Consider the following 10,988-nt stretch of genomic DNA (forward strand, 5'->3'; position numbering starts at 1 on the left):
GGTTTAATTCTATCGTGGTCAGAGAACATAACTTGGAATGGTTTCTGCGTTTTGACTGTGTTGGGGCTTGCTTTATGGCTCAGCGTACACTCGATTTTGGTAAATGTTCCACGTGCGTAGGTTTCCTCTAGTATTTCCAACTACTTCAAAGGACTGACCTTAGCTTAGAAAACCTCGAAGGTCCCTTCTGACACCAAGTGTGAGATTCCAAGTATAAAGTAACCGGTGAAGAGTTAGCTCTAGTTCTCATTTTCCCTCCAGTTCTCCTTTGCACCTGATTTTTCCAAATGTAACAAATATTGCTTCTAATGAAAAACAGGAAAAGAAAAAACCACTTGTATTCGCCCACACGTCCTGCGTTCTCCTCACGGCCGGGGAAGACTCGGGTCTCCGCCGGCCACGCCGCCGCACCGGCAGCGGCTCACCCCCGCGTCCGCGCTGCCGGGAACCCAGCTCCGCCGCCCGACCCGGGCCGAAGGGCGGGGCCCGCCGCGGCGTGCTGACGTCAGAGAGGGCTGCGACGCCGCCGGGCCGCCGCGGCGCTGACGGCTGGGGCCAGTCGGTGTGCGGCGCCGGGCCTGGGAAGCCGGGGCCCGTGGGACCTCGCGCGGCGTTCGCGGGCTCCGGGGCGGGGGCTGCGGCGACGAAGCCCCCTCCCCGGGGAGGCGGCGCCTGGGGGAGCTTCCCAGCGGGGGAGCGGCGGCGGCGGGGAAGGATGCATCAGAAGCTACTGAAGAGCGCGCATTACATCGAGCTGGGCAGCTACCAGTACTGGCCAGTCCTGGTGCCCCGCGGCATCCGCCTCTATACCTACGAGCAGATCCCCGTGTCCTTGAAGGACAACCCGTACATCACCGACGGCTACCGGGCCTACCTGCCCTCCAGGCTGTGTATCAAAAGGTACCGTCTGGGCGCCTCCGCGGGGCTCGCCTGGGGGGCGGGCCCCCAGCCCCTCCTCCTCACCTACACTCTTTTTGTCTTGTCTCCCTGCCGCTCTCCTCGCTTTTCTCCATGCCCCTCATTTTCCAGCTGTCCCATCCCTTTCATCCCTTTCCGCCACCTCTCTTCTCTTGTTGTCTCCCGCCCACCCCCGCCACCCCTCCGGGGTACTTGATCCACGGCATGATAATGATGGTAACACTGACCATAATTGCCAACTCTCGTGTGGCGCTTTGCTGTTTACAAAGGGCTTTTACATTCTTTATTCCATTTGGTGCTTATTGGGATACGTGTTGGAACTGACCCCACTGACAGTGACCCCACTGACACTGGCTGAGCCGTACTTGACCCTGTGTATACCTAAGCTTTGTTCATTTTTAGAGCAGCCTCATCGAAATTCAAATGTTTTGGACCAGTTAAATGCGTGTATAATGGGAAACAAGTTCATAGTGCTCTATATATATATTCAGAAACCCCTGATTCATTCATTCAGCTGATACTAGGGGCCGCGCACCATACCAGGTTGTGCAAAGAACAGCAGACATGGCCCTTGTTCTCAGGAAGCTGCTAAGGTCTAGCCTGGGTGACACATTAACCAGATAATTACACTATTACATAATAAGCATTGTGAAAAACTCTGTGTAGGAAAGGCACTAAAGCAGAGAGAGTCCATAACGGGCACCACCCTCCAGCAGAGCACTATAGAAGCATCTCTAAGAATCTCTAAGATCTCTAAGAAAGGATTTTCTTTATTTTCTAAACCTTGAAAACCAAGAGTCCCTTGAAAGCCTGAGTTTAAAAAAAAGAAACTGAAAAATTATTGTTCTGGTTCTTAGAATAGCTTTCTGTTGAAACTCAGTGTATGTACTTAAATACAGGACCGCACTTGAAGAGAATTTTAAGATACAGATGTTGGTTAGCTCCCAGTCACTGTAGTGACAAACCCTAGTGCAAACGTGGGCTGTTGAATTGCTCAAGAAGCATTATCTGATTCTTGATCTTCTTTTTCAGCGTAGCCTTTCCCCTGTTCCTTTTGCCCTACCTTGAAAGTGTTTCTATGACTCACAGTCAGAAGGTGACATCACTGCCCATCCCTACTTGGCTTCAATGGATGGCCCACAGGACTTCACAATTTGAATCCTAAGTACTGTTTTCCTCCCCATTGCCTCTTATGCACAAGTTATTACACAAGAAATCAGACCTGGACCCTGCTGTGGATGTGGAGTTCCACAAGGATAGAGCAGGTAGTGAATTGCCTTAAATGTTTTATAGCCACCTAGCAGTGGTCCTCTGCATTCTGATGTTAGGGTCCAAATCTCATGGATCAAGAAATGAAATATAGTGCTTTAGATCTTGAGCTGTTGAGTCAAAAAGATTTGGGTGTCCAGATCTGCCACCTAACAGCTGGGGAACCTTGAGCAAAAGTTAACCTCTCTGAGCCTTGTTTGCCCCAGTTGTGAAAAGGAGACTAATCACACTATCTCCTTCAGAAAGTAATAAGGATTAAATGAAATTATGTATGTAAAATGCTAACAGGGCCTGGTGCCTAATAAGCACTCAATAAATGGTGATTTGTTATCATCATGATCATTGATTTTGAAGCAAAACAGATGATGGTGAAGAAGATGATTACTGATTTTGAAGCTGAACAGAGTGTGGGCCTAACTCCTCAAAGAATAAGAACAGATCCTCTATTAGGGATGTTATTCCAAGTACTCTTCCCACCAGCTTAATCTTTTCCAGGTTCAGCTTTTGCCCTATCTTTTTTTTAGCTGTCAAGAGTAACCAGGACTGGGGCCGGCCCAGTGGCGCAGCAGTTAAGTGCGCACGCTCCGCTTCGGCGGCCTGGGGTGCGCCAGTTCGGATCCTGGGTTTGGACATGGCACCGCTTGGCAGGCCTTGCTGTGGTAGACGTCCCATATATCAAGTAGAGGAAGATGGGCACAGGTGTTAGCTCAGGGCCAGTCTTCCTCAGCAAAAAGAGGAGGATTGGCAGCAGATGTTGTTAGCTCAGGGCTAATCTTCCTCAAAAAAAAGTAACCAGGATAGATTTTGAATATAAGGAGAGGTTTTGTATGTCACACCTGCTCTGCCAATGCTCTGTTAGTTGGAAAGAACTTGCCAAGACTGTGCCTCTCAGTTCAGTAAATCAGGTTATGCTGGCTTTCACAAAATGAAAAGTTCTGAGGCAATAGGCAGAGCAGAGTGTTGATTATCAAAACAGTCCTGTGGTTCGATGTGTTCCCTCATATTCCCACATTCCTTCCCCCACCATGTAAGTAGTCTTTATATTTGATGCTTGTACAGGATAAAGCCTGAAGTTTACGATACAGTTCATTTTATGCTTGATGATCATTTGATAGTGTGATACCCTGCTATGTTTATGACGTGGGAAAGTGAGAACCATGATGACTGCTGCAAATTCAGTAGGTCAGAGTTATACAATAATGCTTACTAATATGGATTTTGAATCAGTGATGGTCAAAGACCTTAGTTTAAACAAAAAGATAAGATTTTACAAGAGAAGTGAAAGGGAATTTTAATCTTTAGCCGTGATATCACCTTTCAATAAGTAATCAGATGAGTCCTATCCACAGCTGGAGAAACATTTCACAAAATTAGGGAAGGAGCTGGACAGACTTGTAGTAGTGTCTGATCTAGCTCCCTTGTTTTATAGTTGAAAAAACTGAAGCCAGAGAAGTTAAGTGACTTGCTCACGATCACAGAGCTAATTTGTTGCTGAGGGTGGGGGTGAAGGGTCAGTGAGCTTCTTGACTCCTGGTCCGGGTGGTACACTCTGTGCTGCCAAGACTATTTAAACTCAAATCAGTTAGTCAGGGCATTTTGAAAGAAGGCAAATAGTACTGATATTAAAAGTAACTACTGTTTTTCCTAGAAAGGATAAACTCATGCTACCTAGAAACTGCTTTGGCTTCAAAACAACCACAGCAAAGTTATTCCAGCATGCCTATCTTAAAGGACATTTCCAGTGGATCAATTTGTATTTATTCTGCTTCTCTCAAGTTCATTTAACTTTGCATTTAACGAGTACTAAAAAGGTATTTTAAGTTTTGCCTAACCTTACACTTAGCAGGTTTCCAGGTACCTATTATTGACCATCAAAGTATGCTAGCTAACATCTAGTTTTATTCTGCATATTCATGTCTGTAGACATTTAGCATCTAACCTGAACAAGGCACTGTGCTTGAACAGTGGTGTCATAAAGATGAATCGTGCCGGCCATCAGGGAGTTGATAGGCTGGAGGATGAGATGGAATTTACACATAAGTAACTCTGATACAAGGAAGGAAATGGTAAAGACGATAACAGAAATGAGAACCGAAAAAGCTCTTTAGATCTTAGGATTGGTGGAGATGTGGAAAACCTTAAAGAAAGATTAATTAAATGGTATATCAAATTTAGAAAAGGAAATACACAGTTAAGGGCTTAAAGTAGCTACAATTAGATAACCCCCCAAAAATTGTCCCTAACCTTTTACATGGGGACAGTGAGTGAGCCAGTAGAATCTGAACTGCATGTTTTTTGTTTTCCAGTTTGTTTATTTTATCTAATGAGACGGTAAACATCTGGAGTCATTTGCTGGGTTTCTTTCTCTTCTTCACGCTGGGAATATATGACATGACATCTGTGTTACCTTCGGCAAGTGCATCCAGAGAAGATTTTGTAATTTGTTCTATTTGTCTTTTCTGCTTCCAGGTAGGTCATTTCACAAGCATTAATTATTATTGGTAAAGAGAACTTTAATCAGACAAGCTTGGGCAAGTGACCTTATTTCACACCTGACACTTGATTTAAAGAGCCCCAAAATAGCATATAGGTTAGCTTATTCTCTTTCATAATATAAGCACCAAAAGTATGCTTTATAAGAGTATATTTGGATGTTATTATTAGAGTATATTTGAAATCCAATAAGGTTTAAAGATTGAGAACATTTCTTTCTTTCCTTTCCTCTTTCCATTTTTAGGCATCTTCACTTTAAGATTGATACAAGATTGTACTCTGTTTTCTGGCTGAAGTAGAACACTAGTTTCTGCTTAAAACTTGTTTGGGAAGATTCTCATCTTTTTCCAATTTGTATTTATTGTTTCCATACCAATTTTAAGGTCTTATTTTGCTGGTATTGATCTTTTCTATTGCTTTAATGTTAATTTCCTTTGGTCCATTTACACTTGCTTGGTTTCAGACGTTTTCAGTTTCTCCTCCTCTCTACCTCTCATATTTGTTAGTTTCTTAACACTTTCATTTTTCTTCAGGGATCTGTAAAAGTGCCTTTAAAAGTTACATTTAATAGTTTTTCAGACAATTCTAAAGAAAACAAATGTGGACCAAAATCCTGTTAACATTTTTAAACTTAAAAAAATGCAGAGAGTACAGAAATATAAAAACAAAAAGAAAAAGCTATCATCCCCCTTCTGTTGCTCCTTTGTTTGAGAGGCAGATGGAGAAGTCAGCTGCATAGGTGTTGCTTTCATTATGTATCATTTAGTTTCAGACCTTCATCATTTGACTTACATTAAAACTTTGGAGTTAAACGACCAAGAGACATATTGATAACATCTTCCCCTTTTTTTGTAATTTTAGTTTCTGGAGTAATATTTTAATTTCTTTGAGGGAAAGAGTATTCTGTATTTTTGTGTTATCATTAGAAAATTATTTTTCCTTTAAGTATTTGTAAAGTATACTCTTTCTCAGGTTTAATTTTTGTCCTGATTGGAGCCTGAACATCTCTTAGAATCTGTCTCCAGTTATCTTTGGGTTCCTTTTTTTTTTTTGGTGAGAAAGGTTGTCACTGAGCTAACATCTGTGCCAATCTTCCTCTATATTTTGTATGTGGGATGCCACCACTGCATGGCTTGACAAGCAATGTCTATGTCCGTGTCTGGGATCCAAACCCACGAACCCCAGGCCACCAAAGTGGAGCACACGAACTTAACCACTACACCACTGGGCTGTCCCCAGGCTCTAGTTTTAAAATAGAAATGAGTCAATCTCTTTATAGTTAAATTTTTATATGTATCTTATCGTAGACTAAATGCTCTTAATAATTACTAATAAGCAAAGCTGGTTTATACTCTACTTTGGGTTATATGGATGCTATCTACTTTGAGAATCCCACGTGTTTTCCTCTCACCCCTAGGCCTGCCCTTCATCCCTTCACTACCCAGCCACAGCTGATGTTAGTTCAGGGAATGCATATTAATATTCATATTGGCCTAAGAAAACAATGCATTGCAAAACTGAAAAGATGAAATAGTTAAAAAACTGCCAATGAAGAAACTCCCGAAGTGTTACAGTGACTTGCCCAGGATTATTCAGCAGGACAATAAAACCCCATTTTCGGAACTGCTAGCACAGTGATCTTTCTGTTATATGTTGTACAACTTGCTAAAGACAAATGAGTACATCTTCTCTACTTAAAAATACTATTTTTATTTTTATTAAATTATGTTTATAACTTGTTTACCCAATTTTCCCAAATTCTTAGAGTTAGCAGGCAGCATGGTAAACCATAAATATATATTAATATTAATTTACATTTAATTTTTAAAAGACACATTGTTTCTTTTTTCACTTCTACCCACTTTATATGTTCAGTGCTTTCCTGCCAACCACATTAATAGAGTACATTCTGAATAGTAGAATGTAATTTCAGGGGTTTTGAACTTTCCCAGAGGTCTTTCTATCTTAGAGAATAGAAGAACCTAAGGCCTTTCCCAGGATTCAGTTCATTTACATTCAGTTCAGCAAATATTTCTTGAATGCCTCCTCTCTACAGCCAGGCACTAAGCTAGGCATTGGGAATACAGGGCTAAACAAAACCAACCTTCATAAAGATCAAGTCACCCAGGTAGGAGGGCAGAAGGGAGAGTGAGACAGGGCATTTAAGCAGAAAAAGTAGTTTGTGTAACGGCCCAGAAGCAAGAGACAGCTTAGCGCTTTCTGGACTTGCAGGTCTTTGTGGTTGGCTCCTAGGAGAATGGAGGAAGATGAGGCTGGGGAGATAGGCAGGAGCCAGATCCTGAGGTGTTTGGTTATCATGCCAAGGAGCTCATAGCATGATCATTATCTGTCTGCTTGAGGGAGTGAGCTAATCTACAGAAGGAAACTTCCCAGAAAACTGAAACATACTCAGTTTGCCAGATAATTTTTCAGCAAGTTTGTTAAGGAGTTCTAATAGTGCATCCCTTTTAAAACAGAACATATATAGATTAACTTTTTAAAAGCTCCGTGTACTCTCTTAACACTGTGAATAACTTTCCTTTTGATACTATAATTTTTCTCTTTCCTCTTTTATTTTCCTTTCACAATGATATTAGCTTTATTGTTGTTTGTTATTATTGCTGTAAGATATACTCATGTAGAAATTCAAGCAAACAAAAAAGTGTATGGAAGAAAGTAAAAGTCACTTGAAATTCCACTTCCCAGAGGTAACCATATCTGACATTTGGGTTAAAATTTCTCCAGATGTTTGTTTATGCACAGCTGCCTCACACCTGCCTGCCTACGTCTGAGCTGTGGTCACCTCTGCTGCCTGTTTTGTGTCATTCAACCTGGTGACAATGAGATGTTTTTCTGTCAATGAGAGTATAGACCTTGATGTTTTCTGGATTTTCTGTATTTAATCTCAAGGATAATCTGAGAAAACAGATAACCAAGCTTCTTGGAGTTATGTTTAATTGCGTCAATAAACTCGGACCTATATTTTAGTAGCCAAAGCCACAGACCAATAAGAGTTTTAGTGGATGAAGAAATAAGGTTGTGTCTAGGTACGTTGTTTTGATTGTCGATTTTGAGGCTGTGGGGACTGATTAGGATTGTTTCATGCCCAGACTATAGAATAGCTAGAGGATCATTTTTCTGCCTTAGCAGTTGCTTACAAAATGTTTATCAGTTTGACCTACTTCTGTCCCATTTTTACACCCCCACTATCACTGGCTTAGTATAGGCTCTTGTCCTGGCTCCCCAGGGCTACTCCTGTAACCTCCATCTCAGCCTTTCCGTAAGGGTGAACTTAAAGTCTTCCCTAGTATCACACCTAGCCCATAATATTGATGTTAAAACTCCTTGATGTGGGAGAGGGGCAGAGCAAAATGGCGGGGTGAGCTGACCCAGGATTCTCTCCCCTCCAAAATACAACAAAAGATTGGAAGAACTGAATTTCAGAGAATAAACATAATGCCAGCTCGTTAGAGACCTACAATACCAAGAAGGCGGAGATCATAAACCCTACTTACAGCCTCAGAGGCGCTGGAACGGTAGGAGAGAACATGCTCCCTCCCCTCGAGTCTGCGATCGCTGTGGCGCAGGTCGGGAAGGAGCGGGGGAGGGGCCGCGCGACGGGGGATCATCCAGGCCTCCTGCCCCTGATTCAGTGGAGACCCGCTGACGGGGGGGGGGGGGGGGGGCTTCCGCCCGGGGGGCCCCTAAAAAACAAGGGCCTTGGGAGACCAGAGAACAGAACTGATCTGAACCCAGACCGGCGCGTGTGAGTACCAGCCCCTCCACCCCGGCAAAGCCAGTGGGCGCAGCCATCTTGCCCCGAGGCGGAGAGCTCATAACACGTGGCTCTCGACCCCCATCTAGTGGTGACAGGCTGTAACTGCAACCGAATTCTACCACCATGCGAAAAAACCGCTCCTCTACCATCCAGCAATTTATAAAAGCCCCAGACCAGAAGGAAAACAATAAAAACATAGAATTAAGTCCTGAGGACTTGGAATTAGGTAAACTAAGTGATAATGAGTTCAGAGCAGCTATAATCAAAAAACTCAATGAGGTAGAGAGAAAGATAGAGAAACAAGTCGAGTTCTGGAGTTACTTCACAAAAGAGTTTGAAATCGTAAAGAAGAATCAAACAGAATTACTCGAGATGAAAAACACAATGGACCAGATAAAACAGAATACGGATTCCCTGCATGCCCGTGTAGACACCATAGAAGAGCAGATTAACATAATTGAAGATAAACAGGCTGAATGGCTCCAGACTGAGGAAGAAAGAGAACTAAGAATTAAAAAAAATGAGGAAAAACTCCGAGAGATAATGGATTCAATGAGGAGTAAGAACATAAGGATCATAGGAATTCCCGAGAATATGGAAAAGGAAAATGGAGCAGAAAGTGTGCTTAACGAAATTATTGAAGAGAACTTCCCAAATCTAGGGATCAACGGAGAAATGAGTGTAGAGGAGGGTTTTAGATCTCCTAGATTTGTCAATGTAAAAAAGCTACCCCAAGGCACATAGTAGTAAAATTGGCAAAAAGGAAAGATAAGGAAAAAATACTCAGGGAAGTAAGAAAAAAAAAGAGAATAACCTATAAAGGAGCCCCTATCAGACTGTCAGTGGATTTCTCTACAGAAACCCTACAAGCTAGGAGAGAATGGAGTGACATATTCAAAGCTTTAAAGGATAAAAACCTCCAGCCAAGAATACTCTATCCAGCAAGAATATCCTTCAGATATGAGGGAGAAATTAAATCTTTTCCAGACAAACAAAAGGGAATTTGTAACCAAAAGCCCTCCATTACAAGAAATCCTCAAGAAGGCTCTCATACCTGAAAAAAGAAAAAAGGGAGAAAGGGGACACAATCCACAAACTAGGGTGACCGATGGATAGAACCAGAATAGGATAGCAAATATTCAACTATAGCATTAGGGTAAAAATAAGGAAACTACCAAAGCAAGGACGATCTTATCACTCTAACTACAAATTAATAAGATGAGTTGGAATAAAAAATGAAAATAACTATTTAGGAGGGGAAGAGCAAAAGGTCTAAATCAGTATTGGTCAAGTAAGTAAGAGACCACCAGAGAATAGACTATATTATACACGAGATTCTAAATACAAACTTCAAGGTAGACACTAAAATAAAGTACAGAACAGAGTTACAAATCATAAATAAGGAAAAATCTAAGAAACCCAGCATAAGAAATTGCAGTATTAAATGGGTAGTTTAAAGCAAACAGGAAAAGAAATGCAGGAAAACAAGATAATGAGCGACAGATTGACAGCATTAAGTCCACATGCATCAATAATCACTCTCAATGTGAACGGATTGAACTCTCCAATAAAAAGACACAGAGTGGCAAAATGGATTAAAGAACATGATCCAACAATTTGCTGCCTCCAGGAAACACACCTCAGCCCCAAGGACAAACACAGACTCAGGGTGAAGGGGTGGAGGACAATACTTCAAGCAAATAGCAAGGAAAAAAAGGCAGGTGTTGCAATTCTTCTATCAGACCAAGTGGATTTCAAAATAAGACAGGTAAAGAGAGACACAGAGGGACAATATATAATGATCAAAGGGACACTTCATCAAGAAGAAATAACGCTTATAAATATCTATGCACCCAACACAGGAGCACCAAGATTCATAAAGCAACTATTAACAGACCTAAAGGAAGATGTTAAAAACAACACAATAATAGTAGGGGACCTCAACACCCCACTCACATCAATTGACAGATCATCCAGACAGAAAATCAACAAGGAAATGGAGCTAAATGAAAAACTAAAACAATTGGACTTAATAGACATATATAGATCACTTCACCCTGAAAGAGCTGAATACACATTCTTCTCAAGTGCACATGGAACATTCTCAAGGATAGACCATATGTTGGGAAACAAGGCAAGGCTCTACAAATTTAAAAAAATTGAAATAATAACAAGCATCTTCTCCGATCATAGTGCTATAAGGCTAGAAATTCATTACAAGAAAAAAGCTGAGAAAGGCACAAAGATGTGGAGACTAAACAACACACTACTGAACAAGCAATGGATCATTGAAGAAATTAAAGAAGAAATAAAAAAATACCTGGAAACAAATGAAAATGATAGCATGCCATACCAACTCATATGGGATACAGCAAAAGCTGCATTAAGAAGAAAATTCATCGCAATACAGGCACATCTTAACAAACAAGAAAAGTCCCAAGTAAGCAACCTTAAAGCACACCTAACTGAACTGGAGAAAAAAGAACAAATGAAGCCCAAAGTCAGCAGAAGGAGAGAAATAATAAAAATC

The 10,988-nt window shown here is 41.6% G+C and overlaps 1 protein-coding gene across 3 annotated transcripts in view; it reads left to right on the forward strand.

Moving 5' to 3' along the window:
• The first annotated feature begins 555 nt into the window (after positions 1 to 555).
• The window catches only part of PAQR3 (progestin and adipoQ receptor family member 3), a 37,412-nt gene continuing 26,979 nt past the window's right edge, over positions 556 to 10,988 (forward strand). For 2 of the 3 annotated variants that reach the window (XR_006887928.1, XM_046656331.1), the window contains exons 1-2: positions 556 to 900; positions 4,494 to 4,656. Coding sequence is in view for 2 of the 3 variants with exons in the window: in XM_046656331.1 (XP_046512287.1) it covers positions 716 to 900; positions 4,494 to 4,656 (348 nt within the window). In the remaining variant the exon portion in view is untranslated. The remainder of the gene's footprint in view (positions 901 to 4,493; positions 4,657 to 10,988) is intronic. The other variant, XM_046656330.1, reaches the window with a different exon arrangement.

The sequence above is a fragment of the Equus quagga genome, chromosome 3 (assembly GCF_021613505.1).
Source record: "Equus quagga isolate Etosha38 chromosome 3, UCLA_HA_Equagga_1.0, whole genome shotgun sequence".
Taxonomy (NCBI): domain Eukaryota; kingdom Metazoa; phylum Chordata; class Mammalia; order Perissodactyla; family Equidae; genus Equus; species Equus quagga.